This window comes from Diadema antillarum, unplaced genomic scaffold, assembly GCF_040938485.1.
Source record: "Diadema antillarum isolate AM-2024a unplaced genomic scaffold, OU_Dant_1.0 seq00001626_RagTag, whole genome shotgun sequence".
Lineage (NCBI taxonomy): Eukaryota > Metazoa > Echinodermata > Echinoidea > Diadematoida > Diadematidae > Diadema > Diadema antillarum.
This window is the reverse complement of record NW_027272335.1, coordinates 441,726-459,986: the sequence shown is the minus strand read 5'-3', so window position 1 is coordinate 459,986 and position 18,261 is coordinate 441,726. Positions and strand designations below refer to the sequence as shown.

Genomic DNA, 18,261 nt, shown 5'->3' with positions numbered 1-18,261 from the left:
TTTTCTTTACTTACAGCCGCTTTCCGTCATCAAAAGTTGGCAACTTGGTTGTTGCATGTTCAGATGGATAAGGCCTTTAACGTTAGAGGGCGTGCTGCATCTCGTTCGTTTGTCATCTCATCACGTACGTACCACCGAACTAATTGGTAATTAGTTCGGTGGTACCTACGTACGTACAGACAGCGCTAGCTAGCTCACCTACGTTACGTACTTTTACACCAAGGAAAGTAGACATCTAACCGGCCGTGTCTGGAGTATTGCCTCGAATCGCAACTTTGGAGAAATGGCCACACAGTCACAGTCCTCGGAACCCGCGACCCTCGGGGCTTCTCTCAAGGGAAAAGTTGCTGTCATTACGGGTAATGAAGGATGTGCCAGTTTGCGAGATCTAAATGTCATTCGTGTTGCTTGCCATGCCAGGCCAGGCCAGGGCAGCTAGGGCAGCCAGCAGGGGCCTGGGCGAGCATGCACGAACACGCACGCCTCCCTCTTCCTCTGGGGACGCGAGAGAAGCACGCAGGCTAGTCTAGGCGCAGCTAGCTCAGTAATTCAGAGCAGGGAGAGTACCTATCTATAACCTCTGCCCACAACCTCAAAGGAAGAAAGGGAACTCGAGGGGCTGTAGTAGAGTCAACATACATAATTGCTGCAGTTTTGTAGTGTTGATGTTGCTGTGGCCTGGCGCCTGTGGTTGAGCTTCAACAAGCATGACAAGAGGCACATATTTTGCCCATATTTTATGTTTTTTTGTGTGAATTTTGTGAGTTGGATCTTGGATGTGTTGCAGAATTATTATTGTGCGAAACATTGAGATTGAGGGGATGGATTCCCCCCCCCCTCCCCCAGGCCCATTTAACCAGTTACCAGTTAGGGTTACTGTAAAACGAGAAGTCTTCGCGTGCATTTTCATTTTTAATTTCTCGAGTGGCAACATTTGTGAAATTAAAATGCACGCGAAAGTTCTTGCCTACATACAAAATATGCATTGGATGCCAGTGGCAAGTCGCGAAAATTTCACACTGCGAGAAAGCCGTCGGCTCCAATAGTAATTCACGAAATGTTTATTCCGCGAATATATCCTGTTTTACAGTAAGCTAAGCACCAACTGTTCAGAAGGACAGCATGCCTTATGCAGGGACGGATCCAGGAATACAGATTACCTTAAAGGGGGAGGGGCAAAAAAATGTTTCTGATGCCACTTATAAGTTAAATCAGCTGATATTATGATAAGCAAACAAACAAAATGGCTCTGGTGCAATTTTTTTGTTCGCCTTACGGTACCACTTCTATGTACATATGTAGCTACTCCAGATTTCATCAGCTAACAAGCGAAAAACAAAAACAACAAAAAAGGCTTCAGCGCAATTTTCTGGTGCCACTACACTAAAAAATTAAAGGGAGCACACATGCCCCCTTTCTTTTTCTTTTTTTTTATTTCTTTTATCTAATAAAAACAAAAATTAAAGGGGGCCCATGCCTGGTGCGCCCCTTTGGATCCGCCACTGTAATGCCCCCCCCCCCCCCCCGGCCCCCTCACTAATATTGCCTTAGATACTTATACGTAGCACTCAACGCAACCTTACCATGGGTACCATAGCGTACGCACAAATGCATGCACATTTGGCAAGCAGTAGGGACCAGGTGCACCCATGGATTTGTGGGAAAAATTGATTAAAAGGATTTGGGTAAGTAATAGAGTGTGTTGTAGTAATGAAGGTCAAAAGATTAACATAACATTACAGCTTCATTCACACAAACAAATCAAAAGGCGTGCTCAATCAATCTCCCTTTTTTTAACTTCATGATCCACCTGGAGAGCAGTTCACACAAATGTTGGAAATGAGTCAAGTATTCCCTTTTCTGTTTTTATTACAAAAAATATAGCTCTGGTAGGTATGTTCAAATCAAAATATTGCACAAGACGGAAGAGTGTAATTTTGACATCGTAAGACACTTCAAAAAGTGGGAGTACGTAGGTACGACATGTAAAATGTAGAATGTTAGATCTACAACATGTAAAAATGTATTATGTAGCGCTACAGAGTACAATGTACAATCAATATAAAAATGAGGACATAGTGACATACCAACTAAACGAAAGTCAGTGCGAAGTCCATGCAATAAAGGCAAGTGTATGGCGGATTAAGTGTCCACAGTTCACGGTCCATTTAACTAAGCGATTTTACCGTGCCGACTGGTTAAGGTGAGCGAATCGCTGTAGCAGAAGACCAAAATGCAGAACTGGAACGGTGACAGAAAAAGGGGCTCGACGAACGGGATCCTGCGGAGCTGAGCGGACGCGATGCGATGAAGAGCTCGATGCGGGGATCGTTCGGAGACTTGATGCGACACTCCGTTGTACGGGGCTGAAGAGCCAAACGGAGGTTGAGATGAAAGTCAGCTCTCTACCAGCGCGGTGAGTCGGGCGTCGGCAGGAGGCTGAAGAAAACAGTTCGACAGGACGGTGAGTCGCCTGGAACGATGGTAGACATAGATGATGGTGCTCAGCCGGACAGCGGGTCGTCCATGGCGGGAGCAATGTCTGGTGTGCGGTCACTCGACGACAATGTCAATGAAACGTGTCGGAGGACGAATAAATGAAAGTTCTGTGTTGGAGGCAACAAAACTGCGAAGCTCCATCCCCGAATCTCTGGTACGGTGCGCAGAGAGGACAGCAGCCGGGTAGAAACTTTAAACAGCCAGCGGGCCCATAAAACACAGTTCTATCAAACGTAAAAGGTGAAGGGTGACTCTACCGCAGGACAGATCCGGAGGTCGTTCCTCAACGGCGGTTGAAGCGGGAGTGTTTCGATGATGCGAAGGATCGTGTGACATCTCGCACGTGCGATGGGTGACGCGCGAATAGAGGTCGCGATTGGTCAAAAGTAGCGTTAATGATACTGATTACGCACTTAATACGCACTAAAAATCTACCGTGATAGGATTAACACTATATCATGAATAATGAATCTACGTAACGTGTGCTACATCATTGCAACACGACATGACAGTCAACCGGTCTGAACTAGATTGCAAGGTCATGGAGCTACATGCATGGAAATTTCCACTAGCTATGAAAGGCTGGGGAAATCTTATATTCAATAGTGAAACAGTAACAAATCAAACTAGCCATTACACAGGGTTGCTACACATAAAATAATGAGCGGCTAATCGAGCCACTACAGCAGTCCCCCACCAGATTCGAATCCGTAATAAAATTACGTATGAGAAACGATAAAAAGAGTTAAACCAAGGTACCATCATAAGACTCAAATGGTAAGGGAATTTAAACTAAGCCTTCCCTCCAGGTAGATCACGTCGGGGTCACCAATGTGGGAAAAATTGATTAAAAGGATTTGGGTAAGTAATAGAGTGTGTTGTAGTAATGAAGGTCAAAAGATTAACATAACATTACAGCTTCATTCACACAAACAAATCAAAAGGCGTGCTCAATCAATCTCCCTTTTTTTAACTTCATGATCCACCTGGAGAGCAGTTCACACAAATGTTGGAAATGAGTCAAGTATTCCCTTTTCTGTTTTTATTACAAAAAATATAGCTCTGGTAGGTATGTTCAAATCAAAACATTGCACAAGACGGAAGAGTGTAATTTTGACATCGTAAGACACTTCAAAAAGTGGGAGTACGTAGGTACGACATGTAAAATGTAGAATGTTAGATCTACAACATGTAAAAATGTATTATGTAGCGCTACAGAGTACAATGTACAATCAATATAAAAATGAGGACATAGTGACATACCAACTAAACGAAAGTCAGTGCGAAGTCCATGCAATAAAGGCAAGTGTATGGCGGATTAAGTGTCCACAGTTCACGGTCCATTTAACTAAGCGATTTTACCGTGCCGACTGGTTAAGGTGAGCGAATCGCTGTAGCAGAAGACCAAAATGCAGAACTGGAACGGTGACAGAAAAAGGGGCTCGACGAACGGGATCCTGCGGAGCTGAGCGGACGCGATGCGATGAAGAGCTCGATGCGGGGATCGTTCGGAGACTTGATGCGACACTCCGTTGTACGGGGCTGAAGAGCCAAACGGAGGTTGAGATGAAAGTCAGCTCTCTACCAGCGCGGTGAGTCGGGCGTCGGCAGGAGGCTGAAGAAAACAGTTCGACAGGACGGTGAGTCGCCTGGAACGATGGTAGACATAGATGATGGTGCTCAGCCGGACAGCGGGTCGTCCATGGCGGGAGCAATGTCTGGTGTGCGGTCACTCGACGACAATGTCAATGAAACGTGTCGGAGGACGAATAAATGAAAGTTCTGTGTTGGAGGCAACAAAACTGCGAAGCTCCATCCCCGAATCTCTGGTACGGTGCGCAGAGAGGACAGCAGCCGGGTAGAAACTTTAAACAGCCAGCGGGCCCATAAAACACAGTTCTATCAAACGTAAAAGGTGAAGGGTGACTCTACCACAGGACAGATCCGGAGGTCGTTCCTCAACGGCGGTTGAAGCGGGAGTGTTTCGATGATGCGAAGGATCGTGTGACATCTCGCACGTGCGATGGGTGACGCGCGAATAGAGGTCGCGATTGGTCAAAAGTAGCGTTAATGATACTGATTACGCACTTAATACGCACTAAAAATCTACCGTGATTGGATTAACACTATATCATGAATAATGAATCTACGTAACGTGTGCTACATCATTGCAACACGACATGACAGTCAACCGGTCTGAACTAGATTGCAAGGTCATGGAGCTACATGCATGGAAATTTCCACTAGCTATGAAAGGCTGGGGAAATCTTATATTCAATAGTGAAACAGTAACAAATCAAACTAGCCATTACACAGGGTTGCTACACATAAAATAATGAGCGGCTAATCGAGCCACTACAGATTTAAAAGCTAACAAGGGTAGGGAAGTGTAGAGTGGTATAGCAAAATTAGTGCCTGTGTAAAAATGGAGAGGGTGATGTCTTTTCATCCGCTTCAACACTTGAGTGACATGCGGCTTTAAAATCAAAATAATAACAGCAACATTTAACTGTCATCTCAGCCTCCTACAGATAGCGCTATAGTAGTTTTTGTCGAGCCCACCGGAGGTGAGGGGAGACTAAGGGATCGCCTGCGGCGTCTGTCCATCCGTTGTCCGTCCATCCGTCCGTCGTCCGTCATCTGTCCGTAACGCTCCAAAAACTTCAATAACCTTTTACATCAATTGCAATCAAACTTCGAGAGAAGAGGGGTCATACAAAGTTTCACATTTTACCATATATGAAGGTCATCTCAAGGTCAAAGCTCACAGGCAGAGGGGTCAATGAACTTTAGGGCCCAATGTTAAGTTTTTATGGCACGTTTCTATTATGGGTCATAACTTTTGATCCATAGGTCCATTTGTGACTAAACTTGGATGGTAGATGTCCCTTGGGGAGTGGATGATCACCACAAGGTCAAAGGTCACAAGCAGGGGTCAACGAACTTTTAGAGCCCAATGTTAAGTTTTTATGGCGCAATTCTATTATGGGTCATAACTTTTGATCCATAACTCCATTTGTGACTAAACTTGGATGGTAGATGTCCCTTGGGGAGTGGATGGTCACCAGAAGGTCAAAGGTCACAAGCATGGGTAAACAAACTTTTAGAGCCCAATGTTCAGTTTTTATGGCGCGTTCCTATTATGGGTCATAACTTTTGATCCATAGCTCCGTTTGTGACCAAACTTGGATGGTAGATGTCCCTTGGGGAGTGGATGGTCACCACAATGTCAAAGGTCACAAGCATGGGTCAACAAACTTTTAGAGCCCAATGTTAAGTTTTTATGGCGCGTTTCTATTATGGCTCATAACTTTTGATCCATAGCTCCGTTTGTGACCAAACTTGGATGGTAGATGTTCCTTGGGGAGTGGATGGTCACCACAAGGTCAAAGGTCACAAGCATGGGTCAATAAACTTTTAGAGCCCAATGTCAAGTTTTTATGGCGCATTTCTATTATGGGTCATAACCTTTGATCCATAACTCCATTTGTGACTAAACTTGGATGGTAGATGTTCCTTGGGAAGTGGATGGTCACAAGCATAGTCAACAAACTTTTAGAGCCCAATGTTAAGTTTTTATGGCGCGTTTCTATTATGGGTCATAACTTTTGATCCATAGCTCCGTTTGTGACCAAACTTGGATGGTAGATGTCCATTGGGGAGTGGATGGTCACCACAAGGTCAAAGGTCACAGGCATGGGTCAACAAACTTTTAGAGCCCAATGTCAAGTTTTTATGGCGCATTTCTATTATGGGTCATAACTTTTGATCCATAACTCCATTTGTGACTAAACTTGGATTGTAGATGTCCCTTGTGAAGTGGATGGTCACCACAAGGTCAATGGTCACAAGCATGGGTCAACAAACTTTTAGAGCCCAATGTCAAGTTTTTATGGCGCATTTCTATTATGGGTCATAACTTTTGATCCATAACTCCATTTGTGACTAGACTTGGATTGTAGATGTCCCTTGGGAAGTGGATGGTCACCACAAGGTCAAAGGTCACAAGCATGGGTCAACAAACTTTTAGAGCCCAATGTTAAGTTTTTATGGCGCGTTTCTATTATGGGTCATAACTTTTGATCAACAACTCCATTTGTGACTAAACTTGGATGGTAGATGTCCCTAGGGGAGTGGATGGTCACCACAAGGTCAATGGTCACAAGCATGGGCCAACAAACTTTTAGAGCCCAATGTTAAGTTTTAATGGCGCATTTCTATTATGGCTCATAACTTTTGATCCATAGCTCCGTTTGTGACCAAACTTGGATGGTAGATGTCCTTTGGGGAGTGGATGGTCACCACAAGGTCAAAGGTCACAGGCAGGGGTCAACAAACTTTAAGGGCCCAATGTTAAGTTTTTATGGCATGTTTCTTTTTTGCCATAAATTTTTACCCTTTTATATCTCTTTTTATGTGTTATGTTTTATATCTTTCTTTTTTTTATCAGTTTATCCCATTCGCATACAATTTCTTGTACGCGAATGGTGAGACACATTATGGCACTTGCCTTGTATTTTGATTACCTCCGAGGAGGTTATGTTTTTACCGCTGTTGGTTTGTTTGTCTATCTGTCTGGATGTTTGCAAAATAACTCAAAAAGGTACGAATTAAATTGATTTTTAGGAAAAGTTGATAATGTCACAAGGAACAGATGGTTATCAGTCTTACACTTTGGTAGTGATACAGATCACTGTCTGGATCCAGGAATTTTGCAGATGGAGGCCAGTAATTTTCGATATTTCTCTCACAGATTTACAAGTGTTGAAAGCTCCATGACCTCCAAAGGTGCAATCTATCTTTCCCTGCATCCTGTAAATGTGGGAATTTTCATGGTGTTGAAATTTTCGCGCAACTAGAAACTAGCGCGGAAATAAAAGCACACAAATATTTTTGCTTGCCTTATGTTCCTGTAGTTGATGTCTTGATTCCGCGGAATTAGAAACCAGTGAAGCTCTTCGTACGCAGCCAAGCACAAAATGAAAAATAAAAATTAGTCACGCGAAAATATTTACTTTCACAGTAATAGAAACATATGCTGATATGAAATGATTTAATTGTGAGACACTGAAAGTGAATTATTTTCATCCTTTTTCTTGCCCAGGTGCCAGTTCAGGAATTGGAGCAGAGACAGCACGTTATTTTGCCTCTCTAGGATGTCGGCTGGTATTGACAGGACGCAACATGGATGCCCTACAGGCAGTGGTTGATGAGTGTGTGAGCCGTGGACTTGCAAGAGATCAGGTATTGAATCTTGAATTTATTTCCAACCCCAAGGAGAAAATTTGTGGTGTAGTGTGGAATGGGATTACTGTGGTACAGTGGAGAGTGCTCTAGAATCTCAAGCAAGGGTTTCTGTGTTCATATGTTGCAGTGTACATATGAATGTCCTGTGACAAGATTTGCTCCAGAATAGACAGACAGTGCTGGGGTGAGCGTGATGTCAGGATTCTCAGGGAATGTTAGGAGGCTACATTGGGTAGATAAAGCATGATATCCTGTAAGATCAAAGTACTGATGGTAGATCACATTCACCTCATATTGACCTTGTTATGCATCTGAGTGTGTCACAAGTTGAATGCACATTCCAGTAATTGATATGTTCAAAACTTTGACTTGAATGATCTTTTTCATTGAGACTACATTGTATGCTTTCAGATGGAGAGACTCCAACTCTCCCGTTTTCGATGGGAGATCTCCCGCCGAAAGCCCATTTTTGCAAAATCTCCCATTCTCCCGCCCCAGGTGGCTCTGTGTCTCCCGTTGGAAAGGATTTCTTACTTATTGCAATCGTATGTTGAAAAAATAAGCCTTATAGCACCAGAGAGCATCTAGAACCCTAGGAACTTCGCACACATGAACTTGGAGTCTCCCGTTTGCTAGGGGTTTCAGGCGGGAGAATCTCCAGATCAGAAGGTGCTTGGGGTTGGAGTCTCTGCAGATGTAAACATTTGCTGTTCACAAACACACACACACACACACACACACACACACACACACACACACACAAATCTGTTGATTGTGGTGTAGGGTTTTTAAAGAATATGATTCATGAAGCATTTGTTAAAGTGTGGTTATCCTGTGTTTATTCAGGATTTTTTAGATGTTTGCTCGCTAGTGAGTATGAAGCCAGTCGAAGAAGTAATTACAACTTTTGGATGGTATACAACATTGCTCATTGGCCCTGTGCGTATATGACAGTAATCATTGGTATTGGTTTTATGACTGAAGGAATTCTTTTCCAGATTCTTGTTTCAAACCAAACATTCAATTTGTGAGACATACAAATGTACCACTCATTACTGAGTACATTTTTTTTTTCGATGTAGAATCTGTTCAAAATATGGAGCCTTCCTACAGTAGAATAGCATTTGTTGTAACTACACATATGCTTTTTACAATGACAGGATTTTTTTGCAGTGTCAGTGCCTTAATTTGTCCAAGATCACCAAGACCATGCCTGGATACCCCTCTGATTGACACCAATACCCTCCCCCCCCCCCCCCCCCCCCAAAAAAAAAAAAAAACTCTTTGGTTTATATGTTTTTGTGCCCTTCCTTTTGATATTGATGTTGCCTTCAGAAGTGGCCTTGACTTGTAAAATTCTTCATTGAAGCTCTGCCAGCTGTACATCAGACACTGGAGTCAGTGGTGTGACTGTTTATTCAATCACATGTAATGAAATACACTTAAGGCACCATAAGATGATATCTTCTTCTTTTTTTCCATCATAGGTCCTGATGATCCAGGCAGATTTTGAAAATGAAGCTGATGTCAAGAAAACAGCAGACCAGACCCTAGAGAAGTTTCAGCAGGTTGATGTCCTTGTAAGTCTGTCCTTACAAGTCATGTGTTATCAGTCTTGTAGAGAGTTATGCAAAACTCACTTAGCAGTTTTCTCTTCATTCTATGCAGATACAATGTGTAGAATATACTGTAGTATGTCCACTAGCATGTGTAATGCATAATGTAGTTACATCATTTTTTTTTGTCCCATGTGATTCAGTGTCAATGGATATTCTAGGCATAACTTGTAATCTATTATTATCTAAATAGACAAAGTGGCACATACTGATATAAGTGTTCTAAACCATGTGCCAGTCAGTATGGAATGAGATACTGGACATCTGTGGAAGGTGGTACCCATGAATATGTCATGATCACAGTGTTTTCTTTATCAAGTCCCACCCCCCACCCCCGGGGGAAAAAAATGAATATGAGAAAGAGGGAGAGAATGAAGTAAGATATTGCTACAATGTTTTCTCTTCAGTACAGAGAGGGATATTTGATTTTTTTGTCATGTCCAGCTCAATGAATTCCAGAAGTAGGCTTCTTTCATTCAGTATCCACATTGTCCCAAGTACAGGACTTAGCAAAGGCACACTTAGATTTCTTTCTTTTTTTATGTAAAACACCTTCCTTCGCATTTTGAAGCTCAATACACATTGCAACATCATGTCTTAGTTACAACATGCTACAATATCTTGTCAGTATTAATGTTAATATCATCATGTTAATATACAAAGGTGAACAATGCTGGTGTTGTGATTCCGGACTCCCTGGAATCTACAACACTAGAAAACTACGACCGCACCTTTGCAGTGAATGTGCGAGCACCTCTCCAGCTGATACACCTCCTTGCTCCTCATCTCATCAAGACTAAAGGTGAGACAGAGATTGGTTGCTTGAATCAGGCCAGTAATAGACTGGGTCAGATAGGGGAAGCTCTGTAATCATATTAGTTTTAACTCAGGGGGTTCTCTAGAGAAGAAACTTGTTTCAACTCATTTTAGGATCAAATCTCAGAAATAGGTTGCTTGAATCATGGTAGTATTAAACTGGGTTGGATAGGGGAAGCTCTGTAATCATATCACTGACTTGGGGGTTGTCTAGAGAAAAACTTGTTTCAGCTTGTTTGGGTATCAAATCTCAGGATAAGGCATGCATATGCCTCATGTTCACATGATGTCTTGTATGTACCACAATATAAAGAAATATAGAGAATTCCACAAAATTCAATTTTTGTTGTCAAGCCTACCGGAGGTGCAGGGAGACTAAGGGATCGCCTGCGGCGCCTGTCTGTCTGTCGTCCGTCCGTCCGTCGTCCGTCCGTCCGTCCGTCGTCTGTCAGTCCGTCGTCTGTCTGTAACGCTACAAAAACTTCAATAACTCTTTACTCTGGGCTTCAATTGCAATCAAACTTTGAGGGAAGAGGGGTCAAACAAAGTTTCACATTTTGCCATATATGAAGGTCACCTCAAGGTCAAAGCTCACAGGCAGGGGTAAATGAACTTTATGGCCCAATGTTAAATTTTTATGGCGCATTTCTATGATGGGTCAGACGTGTAACTTTTGATCCATAACTCCATATGTGACTAAACTTGGAAGGCAGATGTCCCTTGGGGAGTGGATGGTCACCACAAGGTCAATGGTCACAAACATGGGTCAACGAATTTTTAGAGCCCAATGTTAAGTTTTTAAGGTGCGTTTCTATTATGGGTCATAACTTTTGATCCATAACTCCATTTGTGACTAAACTTGGATGGTAGATGTCCCTAGGGGAGTGGATGGTCACCACAAGGTCAATGGTCACAAGCATGGATCAACAAACTTTTAGAGCCCAATGTTAAGTTTTTATGGCGCGTTTCTATTATGGGTCATAACTTTTGATCAATAGGTCCGTTTGTGACCAATCGTGGATGGTCACCACAAGGTCAAAGGTCACAGGCAGGGGTCAACGAACTTTAAGGGCCCAATGTTAAGTTTTTATGGCACATTTCTTTTTTGCCATAAATTTTTAGGCTTTTATATCTCTTTTTATCTGTTATATCTCTTTTTTTTTATCTGTTCTATCCCATTCTCGTACAATTTCTTGTACGCGAATGGGCGAGACTCATTATGGCACTTGCCTTGTTTTATGAAAGTTCACATTCCCTGGACTTGTTACTGACATATAAAGGGTAATATGATTCCCCTGCTGTCTGAAAGATGGAAGTCAGGTGCTCTCTTATTAATTTTCAAGAAAAGAGAGATGTGTTCTACTAATATTGCTGCATTCACTCAATCCACATGTAAAGTTGGGTTTTATTTCCCTCTGAAGATACATTTGTACCTTTACACATATACCTGAAGACAAGTTCCACCCAAATTATCTTGATACAACGTATTATCTTGTAGTTTCTTTGTGGTTTTCCATTGTTGTACAAAAGAGTGATTAATGGAGGCTAAAGTTTCCTTAGAAATCCCCTCCACATGTCTGGATTTGAAAAGGATGTTGTCTATTGTGTGACACATGTGTAGGTGTATGACTTTTGACAACCCATAGAATGTATAGGTGTGTCATAATGTCTTTCTTGTTCAATGTGCTATAATGGGGAACAAGTGCTGTTGAAGGGTGTGTTTACATGATACTGTGATGTGGAAAAAAATCTTACAAGTATCCATGTAGCTTAGCCATCTTTGATTCTAACATTTTGTATTCTCTCTCACTTTGCCCCATTCAGGCACTGTGGTGAATGTCTCCAGCGTGAATGGAGTGAGAGCTGTAAGTTCCACTTTGCTGGGTTTGGATGTGTGGTAGTTTCTGCTGTGTTTGGATTTTGTAACTGATGGACTGAGGGAATGTACAAGAGTATAATAACTCAAGTGATCTCAGCTTGAGAGTGTGATTCCAGCCCGACATTCAAGCTTATCTATTTTTGGTCTTTAATGTAAAGGAGCACAACAGTGGCTTATTTTGTTGATCTCTTGGAATATGATCTTTTGCTATATCACATTTGATTATGTGTCATTATTTGATCACTTATTCAAGATACCTAAAGAGCCAACCTTCTCTTGAATTTAGATAAACGGCTTTAAAAAGTTCTGTGAAATGATAGGTAATTAGTTGAATACTGATAAGCGTATAAACTTCTGTAATACAACATTTTATAGCATGACAGCAAAAGTGGTAATATTCAAATGTGTTCCTTCACAAAATTTACATTAAAGCAAGTGGCCCAATGTTCGCCATCCTAAGCAGCGGAAGCAAAATAGCGTGCATGATCCGAACGCTTGCGGTGCGATCATCGTTCGGCCCCCTGTACGCATTGTTCGGCCCCCTATGTCCGTGGATCAACATGCGCGACGTACGGTGCGCTCGCCCAACCTATGTGAATGTACATGTATCAGCGCGCGTGCTACGCACGTACTGTACTATACCGCACTAAAATGCGCGGTACTATCCATGTACTCGCACGCTATGCGAGAGATTCAACGCATTCACAACACGTTGCGATCGAACACTGGAGATACAGCAAATGCCGGCACGGGTGGCATGCAAAATATAAATATGGCGTAAACGCTCAAGTTATCTTAGAAACGGATGCAATCATGGCTGTAAGTGTACTTGCAGTATCGATTCAATGCAAATAAACGGACTAGTAACTTCAAAATTTGGAATGAAACGAGTCTATATGTGTTGCTATGCAACTTTACTGACCTGTTTACTTACCCGTTGAACTGCTTGTGCGAGTTGACTCGGGAGGGTTCGATTAATGATTTCGGGGGTCTGGCAACGTGGCCCACTGTTGCGCTCTTCGGAACACGTGTGGAGATAGTTGCATAGTTTGAATTTTGCACTTGATATGCGCCATTTTTTATTCATGAATTTCAGTGAATTTTTATTTGTAAGAGTGGGTGATTCATGGAACCCTGGCGAATCAAGGGCCACTTGCTTTACTTCTCTTTTTTGTTTGGAGGGGGTGGCGTGTAGGGTGTTAAGAACCTTCCAGTGTATACAAAATACAATACTTGCTCCAACTTTCAATATGTGGTGAACTTTGTTTTTTATATACATTGAGTATTCACATGCATTCTACACCATGTTGGCAAATGATACAGTATGAAAAATGGAAGTCACAAAACCTTTTTTGTCATGTGCATCTTTTCATCTTTTTCTATTATCGGTAATTGAGCAGTTGAAATAGATAAACTTGAGAGGGGATGTTTCCATGTCAACAATGTAAATTTACTGAGAGTGAAGGTACACTGTACATGTATTACGGTTTAAAACCACTACCATCAGCCAAAATATAACAGTATTTCAAGAAGACTGACATACTTCAGCCAGCAGCTAATCTACCCCAATCCTTGTTTCTGGTTCAATTCTCAAGTTTGCAGGAGTCCTGACTTACTGTATGTCAAAGAGTGCTCTGGATCACATGACTAGATGTGTGGCTGAAGGTGAGATTTTTTTTTCTTTTTTCTCCAGCATCAGCTCATTTTAGATATCTATCTTGTAAAGTTAACTATTTTATGTGTGTGTAAACAGAAAAAAAAAAAAACAGAATGTGCTTGTTGAATTATGAAGAAACCAATTTCTTTTGTCCAGTAGAACTTGTACTACTGTGCACTCCCGTAATAACAAACACGGTCATAATGAATTCCAGTTACAACAAAGTAAAAATTCAGGCCGCAACATTACATACTCTATGTTTTTTATTGTTTGTTTGTTCGGTCACAACAAAATTTCGATATAATGAAAGAAAACTGCTGGTCCCAAAGACTTTGTTGTAACAGGAGTCCACTGTAACAGAAAATGTATAATGAATCTTTATCACACTCACTTCAAAAAAGTTTTGATAGCAAGCTTGTAATAACTGACATTTGAGGCACAATTTAATTAAGAGAGTATCCTTGCCTCTCATGATCAAATGTCTCTTAAGACAAATAGATTAAATGCAACATCCTTCGATGTCACAGAAGATGATTTAATAGTCACATAGTCTTTACATGTTCACATTTTGCCCATTTTAGCTGAAATTTTACTGATCTCTTGCTTTGGTATCACTGTTATCAAATGAACATAGTTTCCTCTCATTGCATTTCACCATTTTGCAAAATAGGCATCTTAGAAAATGCTCACAATTGTTTACAAATTTGATCCAACAGTGACATTTATATCAACATAATTCACCATATCTTGGTTCTTAAAAACCATCAAGTTCAGCAGGGAAGAATTTTGAAGTCATAGTCTATGTATTTCTTTTAATATTTCTTCAGTATGCTTAAGATTGCCCTCAGAACCTTTGTTTTCAATACCACAGACTTCTACATTTTTTTTTTTTTTTAGAGAGAGAGAGTAGCTCAATCAACCTGCTGAGATGTTGCTATGGTAACAGTTCTTTGCTGTTCTTACCCCTACAGAGTTGGCACCACATGGAGTGAGAGTGAACTCGGTGAAGTAAGTACATCACACTTTAAAAAACTTTAAAACTTTCAATATTACACTCTGGGAAAGAAACCATTCTCTAATGTATCAGAAAAGGGTTTTGGTTTCAGCCATTAGCCATCAAAGTTTAGAGGGATGGTGAAGTTTTGGTTGAGAAGGGGTTTCCAACTTCTGTGTAATATATTCTATATGAAAACAGAAAAATGGTAAAGTATAAAACTATGTAAAAACAAATGGATGGGCAGATGTGGATGGGTCAATTACTAATGGGTTAAAGAAGTAAAAGTATATAAAAGGGGGCAGCAGGGCAAAGAAATTATTACATGGCCACCAGTCAGTATGAGCAAGGTTCTGCAGAACTGTAGTCCATACAGTGTGATGGGACAGTTGTGTGACAGACCCCATATCAATGACATGCACATGTGCAGGTAAAAGGGCATTCTGATTCCAACCCTTATGCAACATTGTCATTTGTTGGCGGTTTGACAGACACCTGGTATAATGCCTGGGTGAACATTCTGGCAGCTGCTCAGGGCATAGACCTACTGCCCATTTTCAGCAAGGACATTGCTTCCTCATGTTCATGATCAAACTTGCAATGGAATGAAAACCTTGAAGGTCGTTTTCTCAAAACACTGATTTCCAGGACCGCTCTACATGTTCTCATATAACCCTGGATTGTGTCATCAAATTAGGATCTCCATGAATTTATCAAATTTAAACAGAGGAATTGGTAAATGATGTGATGTCATTTACAGCAAAGTGTCCACTCCTTTTTTTGTGGCTTCTTTTGTTGTCGCAGGTCACAAGTCCTCTGTAGGAGATGTACACTGTAAACTTGCCACCTACAAAGAATTGATTTTCATTTTACAGATTTTTTTTTTCTCTCTTTTCAGTCCTGGTGTCATCAAAACTCAAATCCACAAGAGAGGTGGCATGAGCGATGAGCGATATGAAAAGGTGTGTATAATGAAGACTCTTGATTATCCAGTCACCCGATTTAGGATGATTACTCTGTCATGCGGCTTTATTTCTATAATTCTTTACGTTCAAGATGAGCATTCCTTAACAATTAGTGTAGTAGTGGCAATTTTGCAGCAATCAGCATCATAAACATAAATGTCAATATTTTTGATACTCACCTCAGTGCCTCATAATCATTGCATCATAATCAATATTTTATATGGCATGTTTTCATCATAATTTCAGTTTATGGAACACTCCAAGACAACTCATGCGATGCGTAGAACAGGATTTGTTGATGAAGTTACCCGTACTATCGCCTTCCTTGCATCCAGCGACTCCTCTTTCACAACTGGAGAAACTATCACCATCGATGGAGGGCGCCACCTTATGCTGACCCCTGTCCAGTCATGAATTTTTAGATTAGAAAATGCCAGACAAGAAACCACGAATATGGTATAGTGGTATAATGGCATATATGCCAAAGTTACTTTAATAGATTTTATGAAATCTGGATTGAATTTCTTTCAAAACAATGGTTCACAGCTTAACTGAAAAATGAAACATGTCTACAAATGAAAGACATGACTGGATAGGATCTTTTCTTGATTTAACAAAGAATGATCTAATAAAACCAATGATACTGTTTGTGACAAAGGTAAGGAACATATTAGCTGTTTAAGTGCTGAATTGAGCTTGGCTTTTACATTGTACTGGCATCAATCACAGAGGACTAGAAGTCATGTTGAATCATGCAGGTCCTCATGACCCAGGTACTTGAACAATGAAACACAAAGCTATTACATGTTTCTGTGATCTTTGGAATTGTCTACCTGAAATTTCTCAGATGGGACTGACAGAGAAAAGAAATCATGTGTGACAAAGGTTGTTCGGCTCTGGTAAAAGAACACACTCTAAATTAAGTGGGTTTGAATGCTTCTTGCATTCTGGTATATCTGAGTTAAATGTCCAATCACAGTTCTGTTTGTATTCTGTCACTTCACCTTTGATATTTGTTTTTGATGCAGCAAACCTGCTTCATTTGCCTATTGCGAGGTACAGTGAAGTGACGTATACTTTATGTATGTTAGTGCATACGTCCAGAACAGCTTTAACAGACACTGCCAACAGCCCTGGATACTGCACAGACCAGTGACAATGTTCTTATACTGGTATATAATATCTACAGTATGCATCATCAAGGTTTGCTTTAATATTCAATTAGATTTAGATGTCCTCATGTAATTGGTAATTGGTCCAATCATGTTCAGTTTTATGTTGCTTTGATTTTGCATATGCTTGACAATTATGCTGTAGCTTTTTAAGAATACATGTATGTAAATTCTAGTTTGCTTGACAATCATACTGTTCCTCTTTATTATGCTTCTTATCTTGTTTTATCATCCATGGATCCAGAGACTCCAACTCCAAGCATGTCTTAAATAGGAGATTCTCCCTCTCGGAACCCCAAACAAACGTGAGATAAAACTTTTAGAGATAGTAGTTTTGGTTGAGATGGGGCTTCATGTTTCCACCTTTTTTCTTTTTGTCCCCGCCGAACGAGTTCGAGCAGGGGACTATGAAACGGGCTCCGTACGTGTGTGTGTCCGTGTGTCCGTCCGTCCGTGCGTCCGTGCGTCCGTGTGTGCGTCCGTGTGTGATCAAAATCTTCAATTTGCTACTTCTCTGTCATTTATGAGCCAATTTTGATTCTGTTTGCTTTATATGATAGCACTACATGGGAGCTTTGAAACTTCTACACAGAATTTCAGTTGTGACCTTTGACCTTGACCTTTGACCTATATTTTACATTTTGCTACAAAATGCTACTCCTTCGCCATTTCTAACCCGATTTCGATTCTGTTTGTTTTATGTGATGGCACTAGGTGAGGGCTTCAAAACTTGTACACAGAATTTTGACCTTTGACTTCTTTGACCTTTGACCTTGATTTTTTACCTATATTGTACATTTTGCTACAAAATGCTACTCCTTCGCCATTTCTAACCCGATTTCGATTCAGTTTGCTTTATGTGATGGCACTAGGTGAGGGCTTCAAAACTTCTACACAGAATTTTGACCTTTGACTTCTTTGACCTTTGACCTTGATTTTTGACCTATATTGTACATTGGCTATAATATGCTACTCCTTTGCCATTTCTAACCCGATTTCGATTCCATTTGCTTTATGTGATGGCACCAGGTGACGGCTTCAAAACTTCTACACAGAATTTTGACCTTTGACCTTTGACCTTCATTTTTGACCTATATTGTACATTGGTTACAAAATGCTACTCCTTCGCCATTTCTAACCCGATTTCGATTCCGTTTGCTTTATGTGATGGTACTAGGTGAGGGCTTCAAAACTTCTTCACAGAATTTTGACCTTTGACTTCTTTGACCTTTGACCTTGATTTTTACCTATATTGTACATTGGCTACAAAATGCTACTCCTTTGCCATTTCTAACCCGATTTTGATTCTCTTTGCGTTATGTGATGGCACTAGGTGAGGGCTTCAAAACTTCTTCACAGAATTTTGACCTTTGACCTTTGACCTTGATTGTTGACCTGTATTGCACATTATGCTAG

General features: G+C 41.0%; 1 protein-coding gene across 1 annotated transcript; it reads left to right on the top strand.

The window, feature by feature from the left end:
* Window positions 1–219: 219 nt before the first annotated feature.
* LOC139711208 (meso-2,3-butanediol dehydrogenase-like) lies at window positions 220–16,894 on the top strand. The gene is made up of 9 exons (XM_071623127.1): window positions 220–359; window positions 7,604–7,743; window positions 9,234–9,326; window positions 10,026–10,164; window positions 12,003–12,043; window positions 13,653–13,722; window positions 14,686–14,722; window positions 15,607–15,670; window positions 15,920–16,894. The coding sequence occupies exons 1-9, from the start codon at window positions 284–286 to the stop codon at window positions 16,085–16,087; spliced, it is 828 nt and encodes a 275-aa protein (XP_071479228.1). The 5' UTR covers window positions 220–283; the 3' UTR covers window positions 16,088–16,894.
* Window positions 16,895–18,261: the final 1,367 nt, after the last annotated feature.

Bases quoted from the DNA above. Each gene is read 5' to 3' on its own strand.
- LOC139711208 (XM_071623127.1), top strand. From the start codon at position 284: ATGGCCACACAGTCACAGTCCTCGGAACCCGCGACCCTCGGGGCTTCT. The intron at 12,044-13,652 runs GTAAGTTCCACT...TCAATTCTCAAG, and splicing joins GCGTGAATGGAGTGAGAGCT to TTTGCAGGAGTCCTGACTTA. The intron at 14,723-15,606 runs GTAAGTACATCA...CTCTCTTTTCAG, and splicing joins GTGAGAGTGAACTCGGTGAA to TCCTGGTGTCATCAAAACTC.